The 13062-nt window shown below is 44.5% G+C and overlaps 1 protein-coding gene across 1 annotated transcript; it reads right to left on the bottom strand.

Annotated features, from left to right (window-relative positions):
- Positions 1 to 4762: 4762 nt before the first annotated feature.
- On the bottom strand, positions 4763 to 10217 carry slitrk1 (SLIT and NTRK like family member 1). Its single transcript, XM_085151542.1, has 2 exons — positions 8973 to 10217; positions 4763 to 8837 (listed from the first exon to the last, which is right to left on the bottom strand). Exon 2 carries the CDS (start codon positions 8775 to 8777, stop codon positions 6672 to 6674), a length of 2106 nt encoding a protein of 701 aa, XP_085007668.1. The 5' UTR covers positions 8778 to 8837; positions 8973 to 10217; the 3' UTR covers positions 4763 to 6671.
- Between the last annotated feature and the right edge of the window lie 2845 nt (positions 10218 to 13062).

The raw sequence follows: 13062 nt of genomic DNA, 5'->3' as shown, positions 1-13062 counted from the left end.
GGTGTCACAACAGCAAATATACGATGGTAAAAGACTGATTAGCCATTTTGAAAATAAGTACATTGACCAAGGCAGCAGGCAAAACAAAATTTTTCCCTCTAAAGATTTTGCTTTGTTAGTGTAATTAAACTTGAGATGTGTTTTTAGGATGTGTTTGCATGCTGAAAAGTATATTAACAAGCTCAATGATTACAGGGGCTAATTCCTGCATGTCCCACAGCTGTGTTTCCATTCATGTAAAACACTTGCACTCTAGTGTATTCAAGCTAATACTAAACTCAATCACTGGTGCAAGCACAACATTAAAGAATGGCCGTTATTCTATAACTACTGTGGCTCACAAAGAACGGCTAATAAAAACCAGGCACTGAGAGTTATAAGCTAAGTGCTCTGCAGCGGATGGGCTAATAATAATATCTGGGAGTAACACCAAGAAATCCCTGCGGATAATGCCAGATAATCACTGCTACACACCCCTATGGGATAGCAGGAAGGGTTGCAATGGCTGCAGAGTTTGGAAGTGCAAAGCTCCTGGCACCTCGTCAGAGCAACACATGGGAGTTCCATCAAAGCCAGCTTCAAAAGCTAATACCCGAGCTTAAAATCTTTTATTTATTTATTTATTTACTTTTTTTTTTGGGGGGGGGGGCTAAAAACCTAAGCGAATGCCGACACATTGGATTTGACCGTTGGGAGTCACATAAAAACTAAGGCACAAATGCTTTAACTCAAATTGAAAGGGTACACTGGCACTTAGTTTTTTGATTGGAATTTTGTTTTTTTAAATCCACAACCTGTCATTTGTCATTTTGCTTAAATCTGAGGCAAACAAAATGACAAATATGCCAAATGACAGACAGTTTTGTTTCCAGCTGGGATCTTGTGGTCACAAATTAAAGTTGCTACCAATGAGGTAATCACTTATTTTGTAACACAATCACCATACAAAAAAAGAACAAAAAAACCCAGCAGATGTGCTTGAATTGGCACCAAAAACAGATAATGTTAGAAGTGGGTGTTGAAGCCTTAATGGGATTCTCAGCTGATGAGTAACCAGCCAAACCAGCCACATTTTAGTTACCTAGGAAATGTAACAGTAAATTTAAAACAGCACATCTTCCAAATACCAACCACAAGCTGTATGTTCTCAGTACCGAGCGGATTAAATAGCCCCAACTTAAACCAAAGCGAGACCATTGAGACTTCCACCAAAGGCTGAGTGTTATGAGGTGCACAGATGATGTTATCCCTGCTGAAAGTGTTGCATCAACTGCCAGCTCCTCGGGGGGAATATCACACAAACTACGGCAGGCCTGCTGGGCCACAACAGTGTTGGAGTGCTGTGTGCCCAGCGTGTAAAAGAGGCTACAACACTCTGCTGTGTTTCCAACAGCTATCATCCATTGCATTAATGAATGGGTCCCAGTGTTGTTCACTGAGTCACACGGGACTGCGGCACAGGATCACCTAACAGTCTCTAACGTATTCACACAGATGGAGTGTAATGTTTTGAAGACGTTAACTAGGATTACACACAGTATAGCGCTCTGCATGAGGTACTACATTCACACCATCCATTAAATGTAAAATTTGTATTTATACCACAGATAACATTAGCTGAAACAAATCCCCTTGTGTTCTGAATCATAAAAGCTAAACAACAGCATGTGGGTGAGAGATATCAATTTAAGGGAGTCAAAAGACAATTGTAACTGAGAATACTTATATTTATAAACTGTGTCATTATCTATATGTTATTATACATGTTTTCATATAAATTGCATCATAATTATGCAATTTAAAACAATTGTTGTAAATGTCCACTTTATATTTTTCAGTACAAAAACTAAAATTTTCAAAATTTCCAATTTATTGCAAGATGTCAGATTCCATGGTGTTTTTTTATATCAGCAATTGCCAAATTAACGAGTATGCTAATGATAAAATTGATGTAAGGTGGGGCGATTGTGGCTCAAGAGTTGGGAGTTCGCCTTGTAATTGGCAGGTTGCCGGTTCGAGCCCCGGCTCGGACAGTCTCGGTTGTTGTGTCCTTGGGCAAGACACTTCACACGTTGCCTACTGGTGGTGGTCAGAGGGCCCGGTAGCGCCAGTGTCCGGCAGCCTCACCTCTGTCAGTGCGCCCCAGGGTGGCTGTGGCTACAATGTAGCTTGCCATCACCAGTGTGTGAGTGTGCGTTTTACCAAAGGTGAAAACATGTACACAGCAGAAAAGACAAAATAATACATCACAAAAATAACTTCCACAAAACGTTTTCCTTTTTGTTTGTTGGTTTGTTCAGTACTTCTACCAAGCTTTCCTCTGAGATGCCTATACTGAGCATGTGCATACCATGTTTATAGTAGTAGTTTGTACACTAGGAATGAGTCCTAAAATCAGGAGATTAATTGGCCCTTTGTACTTCTGGTCACTTCTCTGGAAGTCCAAGTTTGTTTGTTTTTGAAAGCCTGAAATAAGGTCAACACAAGCTTTAAGTGTTTTTATGGAGTTTTTTTTCTTTTGCTACAACATAAAGCACATGAATAATACCCCACTCATAGATTTTGAAGCTAGTACATTTTCCAGAGAAGGTGTTTGCTAACACGTTGTTAAATGGGACTACAGAAGTTGTTGAGGACATTCATTGTCAGCACTCCAAACACAGGAGCATAGTGGTTAAAGTCATGCAACTGTGACATAATTTCTTTATAGGTCAGCTTTAGCTACTTCTTGCTATTGGATTTACTCTTCCAAAATCATAAGGCTTAGAAAGAAATGTGTTACTTACAAATAGAAGTATCATAAACTTCCCCATAGAGCATGTTTTCTCACAAAAACAAAAACAAAAAAACATTTGAAAAAGAAATTAACATATAATCAAAATCTCAACCTTGCAACTACAACTGCTCTGGTCTACCTTATTCGGGTATCAGTCATCTTCAAATTTTCCTTTTACTACCCAAATAAATCATGAACCTAAATTGTTGCTTTGTTTGATATTGTGTGATATTAGAGCTGTAAGCTCAAAAGCACATGAAAATGTGTGATTGTCTCTCTAGGGATTCTAAAATGTAAAAAATATAGGATGAATTAAGGGCAGTTTTGGAAAATATTTGAATTTATGGCTTTAAAATGATTAATTTTTACATAACACTGATGATGAATCTGAGGTGGAATGAATGTTATGTCGTTTTTCAAGGAGAAGTACACCGTTTCATCTAAAATAATCCCCAAACCATTTTTGTAACATTCAAGTGATTATTTTGTATCAAACATTTGAGCACTGCCCCACTGTTTAGCACATTAAAAGCCTAATTCCAAAAAACAAAATATAAAATTTATTTTTTTGTTTGTTTTTTGTGTGTGGTGTTTTTTTTCCATCATATCGATGTTCCCATCAACGGTGTCTGTTAGTTAAACTTATGTGGTGTATGACATTTAGTGTTAACTTCCTGTACAGTGCTTGACTGCATAACTGGCCTATACCATGACACTGATACAGACACACTGTTTTAATTATGTGGGTTGAAAGGTAGAGCTTAGCAAAGAAAAAAAGTAGCTTTCATTCTTACTCATGAGTGGAAGAACCCTTAACTCACCCTGATAAGAACAATGATTATTATAACAATTTTTACAGTAATTAAGAAGAAACCCAGAAGCTGGTGCGCCTCAACATGCTAAGTATGTGGAAATCCTGCAGCATGTAAATTATGCAAAACTACAACAGATGATAAATCAACCTTGTCAATAAACCAGCTCCAATAAATAAAAACCTAAAATCAAATACTTTGGTTTTTTTACTCAACCTCAACCACACTTTATTTAACAAAATAGAAGCAGGTCAAATATCGCAAAGCATATAAATGTAACTTTGAAACACAGCGTTTGAAAGTTATGACAAATCATCAGTGGACTGTGGCACAGTAAATACTCCACAGAATAGACACATAGTTACCCCCAATATATTCCCTCCCTGTGATTGGACAGGAAAACCGAGGAAAGGGAAGCTGGTGGAGGTGGTGGTGTGTTTCGGGGGGGAGGACGAAAATGGCGGATGGTGGTGATGAGGGTGGTGACTGGTTTGTCACAGATCTGCTGAGATGTTAGTCCCCAAGGTCAAGTTGCGTATGATTATGTGGTTTGGGGTAAAGAGGGGAGGAAAAGTAAGGGCGGCTACACGTACATGCAAATGGTCACGCAGCTGCTCTCGCGCGCGCGCTCTCTCTGATTTGTCTTCACACATGCGGGCTGCATGACCGTGCACGCGCGGTCCTGCACGCACGCACAAAGGGGGCCGACAGACAAAAGAAAAAAAAGCAAGAAAAATGATTCAGCACCATGAACAGCGCCAGCTTGAATTGTAGGCCTATTGTGGGGGGAAGAAGAGGCAAGGTGAGGGGCAGTATGGGGGATGTAAGCCCGTCTAAACATAGTCTCTGTACACTCTCATCGTGGCCATGGTAAGTTTTGACCGAATTAGCCTGAACTCGTGTCGAAATTAAGCATATTGGAGTGGGTTTTGTAAAAGAAAATCAGTTGGCAAAGTGAAAACCAGTGCTAGGGTTTTACATAACAAACATTAAGTCAAAAGACAAAAATGCTAATTGCACATTCCTCGCTTCTGTTTGAGCTACTGCAGAGTTAAAGAATTGACTTTCTTTTTTCCAAACAAGCCCCAGCCATTTTAATGCTTGTTTGTTGTTGCTTTTGTGTTGTTGTTGTCGTTGGGTTTTGTTTCGTTTTTGTTTCGTTTTTGTTTTGGTGTTTGTTTGTTTGTTTGTTTTTTATGGGGGGGGGGGGGGGTCATCCTTCTTCTTTGTTTTAAATTCAGGTAAAGCAATATAGGCTATAAGCAGCATTTCCCATGACAGTATCTGAGCTCTGGGAAGAAAAAAATAGCAATAAAACAGGTATTCAGTCATGGCATTGTTGTCATGAGCTCACAAAAACCATGCGGCCCCTTCAAGAAGAGTAGCTCAAGTTCAAAAGTGAATAATTTGAAAGCAAAAAAAAGACATCTTGCTTTATCTAGTTACCTCTGCGTTATGTTTGTATGTAGGTGCCTTTGTTGATTCTTTCTTGCTGTAAAATGCTCCAGCTTGCCTCACTTCTCTCCCAGCCACAAAAAACAAAAACAAAAAAACCCTCCTCTTTCAAGCGCGTTTTGTCCTAAATACAGTGACTTCTCCTATTTGGACAAGATTAGATGGCTTTACAAAAGCTCACAATATAATGAAAGTGAATCATAGCCATAAGCTTTTATGTGGAGGAATACATTTTTTTTCCTGACATTAAAAAACAGCGTTCTATCTATGTCAGTCTACCTTCGCTGTTTACATCGAATTGCGTTAGCTCAATTGAAAACACTTCTTTGCTTTTGAAAAAATATGACAGTATAAACCCCCCCACCCCAACACCCCCAACTTTTTAACTTGTTGCTATGTTTTTTTGTTTGTTTGTTTGTTTGTTTGTTTTGTTTTCTTCCTCTCACCCAAAGCAGGCTATATTCATTGACACATAAATAAAAAGAAGAAGAAGAAAAAAATAAGGTTAAAAAAACACACTGTTATTTTTAGCTACATTAACTTTGCAGCATAAGCATCTGAGTGACGTTAATTGGTCATGCTCATCTGCATGTCGGAATATCTGAACAATTGGCACACCATAAAATAACACAGTTTTACATTCATAAAGGAGATGATTAGTGCGCAGACGTGGGTTTCTTTTTCTTTTTTTCTCTCTTTTTGTTCAAAATCTGCGCCACTTAAGTATAAATAACCCCAAATATTCATCGACAATCAAAAAAAAAGATAACAAACAGAAAAAAAGAACATGCACTGACAGCTTCACTTCCATCACACTCCTCTTCTTCCTCTTCATCCCTCCTTTTATGTTTTTGTTTCTCCAAACAAGTTCAAAACAACAAATACAAATCCTAACTGCAGGTTCACAAAAAAATAGAGAAATGGCACTTTGTAATAGTCATATATAACTCTTAATATCTATATATAGTCGTCATATTGATATAACATGAGAAGGGGTCGAGTTGGCTCCTTTTTACGCTTGTTTGTGGTGGTTATGGTTTCCCCTCTCCGTCGCGCGCCCGTCTCTCTGGCTGTGTGTGTGTGTAGGTGTGTCTGTGTGTCTCTGTGTGTGTGTGTGTGTGTAGGTGTGTGTGTGTGTGTGTGTTGAAACCATGCGAAATATCTTCATGCAGATTATGATACATCGGGTCCGAGTATTTACATTTACATTCATGCGCTCGTGCACCATTCCCTCGGGGACGGGTCCTCGGTCCTTGAATCCACACACACGCGCTCGCTCTTTGAATTATTATTATTATTATTAATAATATTACTGTTGTTATTCTCTCTCTCCCCCCTCTTTTCTGTCTTGCAGAGATCTGTGGTCCGATTGCGGCAAAAACAAAATAAAAAAAATCCGACTACTGGGAGGGAGAGAGAAAAAGGGAGGGATGGGTTGTAGCCTTTTCTTTGGGGAGGGGGGGGCTTGGCATATACATATATTACAGAGTGGGGTGAGGAGGGGCAGGGGGGCTGTGCAACAGCAGCAGCAGACTTGGTTCAAATGGATAAAATATAAAGTTCGTATGTGTATCTGTCTCTGTGTGTGTGTTTGTAATCCAGGGAAGGGAGGGGGGCATCTTTCCTTTTTACGCATCGTTTGTCGTGGAGAGATGCGTGCTGCAGTCGAAGCCCCGGTGCGCGCCCCCGTCCGCGTGATAAGACCCGCTGTGCCAGTAAGACGAGTCGCACACAGTCTGCAGGGAATTGATCTCCGACGCGGAGGAGTTTCCGTCCCTCCGCTTCGACCTCTTTCGGTTCCGCAAAATAAACACGAGCATCCCCACCACGGTGAACGCGGACGTGACGAACACCAGCAGCAGACCGGGCACGAGCACCGAGATGGAGACCCTGTTGGGCTCCAGGTAGGAGTTCGAGCGCGTCCCCGAGTCCTGCGCGAAAGTGCTGTTTTTGGACAGCGACGTCGGGGAGACGTAGAGCTTGGGGCACAGCAGGTCGTTCCGCACGTAGCGGAAGTCTCGCTTCCAGAACTCCTCCGGGGACTCGCACTTGAGGTCGCTCACGATCACGTCGGCCCCCAGCTTCTCCGTCCACTGCTTGAAGGGCACGATTTTGCACGAGCAATCCCACGGGTTCCCGTGCAAATCGATCTGGATGATCGAGTTGAGCTGGTCCAGCACGCCTGCCACGGGGAGATAGGGGAAGTAGTTGTTGTGCAGGCTGATCTTAGATAAAGAAATCCCAAGGAAAGCATCCGCGGGTAACGATTTGAGCAAGTTGTTGTTGAGGAAGAGAACCCTCAGGTTCGGCATGGGGCTAAACGCGCCCACAACTACGAGCTGGATGTCGTTGTATTCCAAACTGAGATATTCCAAATTCACGAGGCCCACGAACATCTCCGTCACCAGCGCGTCCAGGTAGTTCTTATCCAAGTACAGCCACCTGAGCTCGCTCTGGTTTTGAAACGTGCCGTTGTCAATCACCTTGATGTTGTTCGCGCCCAGGTCGAGCAGGTTGAGGCTCGCGTAGCCGAGCAGCTGGTTTTTCTTCACCGCGTGGATGTTGTTTTCTCTCATGTTGAGCTCGTGAGCGGCCAGGGGTTTGGGTTTGAGGTTGGACAGGCTCTCGATCTTCTTGCCCTCGCAGTTGACCCCCAGCCCCTGCCTGGAGCCCACCAGCTTGCACTTGCACGGCTCGGGGCACGTCACGTTGCGCAGCTGCTGCTGCTCCCTGTCCACACCTGCCGCCACTGGAGTGGGTTTCGTTTTCAGCTGCCAGTTCTCACGAGATTTGGAGTGGTTCTTGTTGGACCCGTGGCCTCCTGGCGTCGGGGGCCTGCTGGCATTTCCGCTGGGCTTGTAAGGCGTCGGGTGCGTGTCGCGGGCCATGGAGGTCTCCTCTTGGGTGGGAGGGGCCACCAGGCTGCTGTCCACGCCGGCGCTCTGCGAGGGGCACAGATCCGCCTCTGACGTCTCGTTCAGGTCGCTGCCCTGCAGCCTGGTGGGAGCCTCGCATATCACCCTCCCGATGAGCGCGTTCCGCGGTATGTTCTCCAGCCACTCCTTGAGCGAAACCAGGTCGCAGTTACAGTCCCACGGGTTGTCCTCCAACAAAACCTCCGCAATGCCCGGGATCTGCTCCAGGATCCCTTCATAAGGCAACGTTTTGATTCGGTTTCCGCGGAGGTCAAGATGCGTAATGGGCACATGTTGAAACACGTTCACGGGCAACGCGCTGATGAGGTTGTCGTTAAGTATCAACACTTCAAGTTTATTTAGGTCCCTGAAAACGGCGGGGTCAATATCCCTCAGTAGATTAAAATCAGCTTGGAGATATTCCAAGTCGTCCAAGCCCAGAAACGTGCTCTTCCTGAACGATCTGATCTTATTGTTATTGATGTGCAGCCGCTTGACCAGCTGCAGTCCCAGAAAGGCGCCGGGCACGATGTCGTGCAAGCCGTTGTTTTCCAAATGCAGACTCACGGCGTTGTAAAAGTTGGCGAACTCGTTGGGAAAGAGCCTAGAGAGAGAATTCCCGTGCAGCAGCAAGTGATAAAACTGCGAGCTGGGGCCGGTGAGCTGCTGCAGAGTGGTGAAGCTCCTCTTTTCGCAGTCTATGTGCAGGTCTCCCTCCACCTCGTTGCAGGAGCATATCTGCTCCTTGCAAACGTCCCTTGTAACGTTTCCACTGGCGAGACAAAGAGCGGCTTTCAGCAGGACGATCCAAAGCAGCATTTTTTCAACGTGGACGACTCATTCCCGGATTCAAGACGCGGCGCGAGCTGGGGGTCTGGTCTGCATCAGCGGGAAGGAGGGAAGCAAAAAAAAGGGGGGGGGGGGGGAGAGGGAGAGAGAGAAATACAGATATTTACGGAAGGGGGGAGAGAGATAAGGCAGTCTTTTTTATCACACATCCACGCTGCGTCTAACCTGCTCTCGTGTCCACTCTTCCAGTTTTGTTTCCTCTCTGTTCCCCCCACGAATCCAAAACACAAACATAAACGTCTCTTTCAAGTCGACCGAGTCCTCACAGCCTCGCAGGGTTCGGGGATATAATCGGAAGAAAAGCGGAAAGAAAAGAGCGTCAGCGGAGTCCGGCTCATCTTTTCGTTTTTTCTTTGCTTTTTCAGTTCGTTTAACACTGACCTTGGCAGTGATGGAGAGAGGGGGGAAGGTGGTGGTGGTGGGGGGGTAAAAACGAACAAATCCGTGGCTTTTTCCTCCCGCCGGTTGTGTTACTGAGCGCTGCGGTGGCGGCTTCGTCGGGAGCTGTCCGCTCTCCCCCCGGTGCTGAATTCACTCCCAGCGCTGGGGCTTCACAGGCGGTCCCACCACTGCAAAACACCGGCATCCCCCCCTCACATCCCTCGGCGTCTCGCCTGGCTCGTTTGCGCCGATTTTTTCCTTGTTCTTCTTCTCCTCAACACCAGCACCAACTACAACCTCTCTCTCTCTCTCTCTCACTCCCTCTCCTTTTCTCCCCCCTCTTCTTCTTCTTCTTTTTTGTGGCAAATTCAGGAATCACAAAAAGAGGAACGCGGAGACTGCGTTTATCCTAGCGCGGTGCTCTAAGAAAGATCTGACACCCTCTACTGAGCTGTAATGGCAAAAGAAAAAAAAAATCCGTCGACTGACTGAGGGAATGCTGAGGAGAGAGAGAAAGGAGGGGGGTCGCTTTTCGAATCCCCCTGGAAGAAGAAGAAAACTCACTTTTGTTTCTTTCTTTTGCTTTTAGGGCTTTCGGTGTTTTCGAATCTTCCATCCAGCGGCACAAAAATCAAACACGCACAATAAGATGCTTCTTCCACGAGAATTCTCACAGCTCGCAGCTCCACGGTGAAAGTGTCCAACCCGGCATCGTCAAAAAAAAAAAAATACACGGGTGAGATCTTCACAGTAAGGATCGTGATAGCTCAGCCTTCTTTCTCAGAAAGAAGAAGAAGGAGGCATTAGTTTGTCCCTGCAGAGCCTCCACTGTCACAGTCCGGACTTTCGACCCGTTGCTTCTGAGAAACACTGTTGAATGCAGTAAAAACAATTATCCGGTACAGGCATGGCTCAGCCCGCGCAGGGAGGGAAAAGAAAGGAAAAAAAAAATCAGCAGAGAAACAGTTGACTATACAACAAACGATGCGTCAGTGTGGAACCCTATATGCGCATGTGTGCGTGACGTTCTGTATCCCCCCCCCCCCCCCCCCCCCCCCCCCCCACACACACACACACAGACATTCTTTTACAAAAAAAAGTAGAAAGGAATAGCAACGAAAACACAAAGCCGGGAGTGTTTTCAGCATTTTCTCATCTACCATCGAGTTACATTACACTCCACTGTTTGAGATTATTACATCAGCTGTAGGAGGGCTTGGGAGGAGGGGGGCGATGTTGGGGAGGGGGGTGGGGAGCACAGGACGGTTGAGGTAGTCATCCCTCCACTCCACCACCACACACCACACACATCCTCCACCCCACCCCCTCCCCTCCCCTCCTCCATCTGCAGTGCTCAGTTGGAATTGAGAGCATGACAGAAAATGGGCATGCTAAGTTACACCTCCTCTGTGTGTGTGTGTGTGTGTGTCTTTCTCTCTGTGTCTCTCATTCTCTGACACCATTTTTTTTGTGCAGAGAGGAAACAATGCAGACACACACACACGTGCAATGAGACACCAGCCCAGGAGTCAGGAGACTCCAGCAAGCCTCACAAATAATCAGCACATCATTAGGGCCACCTACATGTGGCTGGAAAGCGTTCCCATTATGGCCAGTTGACTGCTTATGATTCCTCCCTGCCCACCTGTCTGCCTGTGTTTTGTGTTTGTTTCTTTTTTTTGTTTTTCCTGACGTTACTTGGTCTGCATACCTGTTGGTTTGCCCGTCTCCTTCATTTCCTGTCTTTTTGTTTCTTCCTGTCTGTCTGAACTTGCTGGTATGTCTCTCTCAGATCTCTTTATCGGTGGCTTGAGGAGAGAATTTGCTTTACTCAATGCCCACTGTTACAAAGTGCTGCCAAATATGTGACTTCCTTCAGTATTTGGACTCATGATATTTGAAGTGATTCAAACTGCTGACCCAGAAGTTCATTTTCGTCCTCTGTGGGGGACGTGACTCTGAGACTTGTAGGTCAAGCACCTTTTATGCAGTTTGGTTGATTTCTTCTGTCCTGTCAAGAGGACAGCCTGAGCTTTCTGGTAATGCCACACTTGTGGCGGTGTAGCTAACACAGCATATTAACTTTCTTTTCAAAATGGCAGACATTGCAGTTTCCACATTTTTTAACAGATGCTACGTTTCTGATGCTAAACCCAAATTCTTTTCTTCCCCATCAGTCTTAAAATAATTGCAAGTTTCCAAAATCTTACTAAAACAAATTTAACCCTCTCAAAGCGAGACTTTTATTTAGTGTCACTTGCAGTGGACAACAGGACTCACTACCTCTCATTCTCAACCTGTGCCCATGATTCAGGAAAGGAAGGGTTGAACGAGGCAGAAATGACTTTATTCAGAATTGTGGAAGGGTAGTCAGACTTTGAGCTTTCAGAGATGAGGTGGAGGAGGACCAGACATCAGAGCAGGTAGGTGGCAGCTTGGAGGAGGTGCCCACTGTATAAGCTGCGCCTCTGAAGTTGTGGCATTGGGTTTCCCTGACACAAACTGCTAGGAAATCTCATACCTTCAGAGTTGCAGCTTATACCTTACTTCTAATCCATAATGGACTTCAGAGATCATCATTTTGCTCCTTCCTACAAGCTCTTCAAGTGTTGGTATGTCGTATTCTGAGCTTTGATACCAGAAATCCAGATGAAAACATTACATTACATCCTATCATTCAGTGATCAAGCAAGACCCCATGTCCACTGCAAAAACAGAGGATAAAAAGTGAAAAAAAAAAAACATTTTGAAAAAAAAAATGCTGTAGCATATTTCTTTCAACCATATTAATAAAGAAAAGTCAAAATATGAAACTTTTTTTTCTTCTGGATCTCAGAAGGATAATTCTACTGTATTTCTTCCTCTCCCCAGCTACACTAACCCCTTTAGTAGCAACCACAACCTCAAATATGATCAGGCAATATTTACTGAAGGAGAACGACACACGGAACAAACAAGATCCAGGCAGCTTGGGGAAGTCTTCGGTGAGAATGGGTGTCCTAGTACTGACAAGAGGAGGTGAGACACCAAGAAGGGGAAAGGGAAATGACAGCTCAAGAAATTCAGATAAATTATCTCCAGTTTGTGAGAAAAAAAGTGCACTTTTTGCTCCAACACATCATTGCTGCAGTGCAGAATCAAATATTTGAGACGGATCATGTCCATCAGTGAAGTTCCTCACTAAAGCAGCACACCCTTTTACGTGAGTTTGCTAAAGATTTGAGTCTTTCCTGTGCTGTGGAGTAAGCAGAGCTTTGCATTTCTATCCGTCCTCGCCTTCATCCCAGACTCTCCTTCACTCTTAGGGCACGTCTGTTGTGTTTAATGAATGTTTTGTTTGCCATCTTTCGAATGGGCGCAGAGTCCTGCTGTGGGGCCGATCAAACCATGCGAGCGCTGTGTTCAATCCAAACTAAGTAACTGATTGTCAGCTCGGGTCCCTGGCGTGCAAAAAGCAAACAGGCTGAGGGCGGACGGTCAGGCGGCCAAGGCAAGGACACATCACTCATTCACACTAATTAATTGGATATATGTGTGTGTGTGTGTGTGGAGGGGGTGTGCATGTGGGTGGTGTGGGGGTGTTAATGTGTAGGAGGGTGTTGGAGAGAAAATTCCTACTGATTTGTTTTGGTGCACATGAAGTGCGCTTCCTGAAAGCGTAAAAAAAAGAAAAGAAAAAAGAGCACCTCCTGCGTGCATGCATCATATGTAGCGAATGCCTCCTCTTATTTACAGCAGGTGGGTGGACTAGTACAAACATAGCTTAGTTACGCTCGAGCGTCTCGTTTCCACTAAAGAAAACGAAGAGATAAACAATTCTGACTTTACTTTAGCTTGACTCAGTCCTTGTAGGGCAGACATTTAGACTCTGATA

Source organism: Neolamprologus multifasciatus, chromosome 23 (assembly GCF_963576455.1).
Source record: "Neolamprologus multifasciatus chromosome 23, fNeoMul1.2, whole genome shotgun sequence".
NCBI classification, from domain to species: Eukaryota; Metazoa; Chordata; class Actinopteri; order Cichliformes; family Cichlidae; genus Neolamprologus; species Neolamprologus multifasciatus.
Note: the sequence above shows the minus strand (reverse complement) of the source record. Positions and strands in the feature narration are given on the sequence as shown.

Bases quoted from the DNA above. Each gene is read 5' to 3' on its own strand.
- slitrk1 (XM_085151542.1), bottom strand. From the start codon at position 8,777: ATGCTGCTTTGGATCGTCCTGCTGAAAGCCGCTCTTTGTCTCGCCAGT.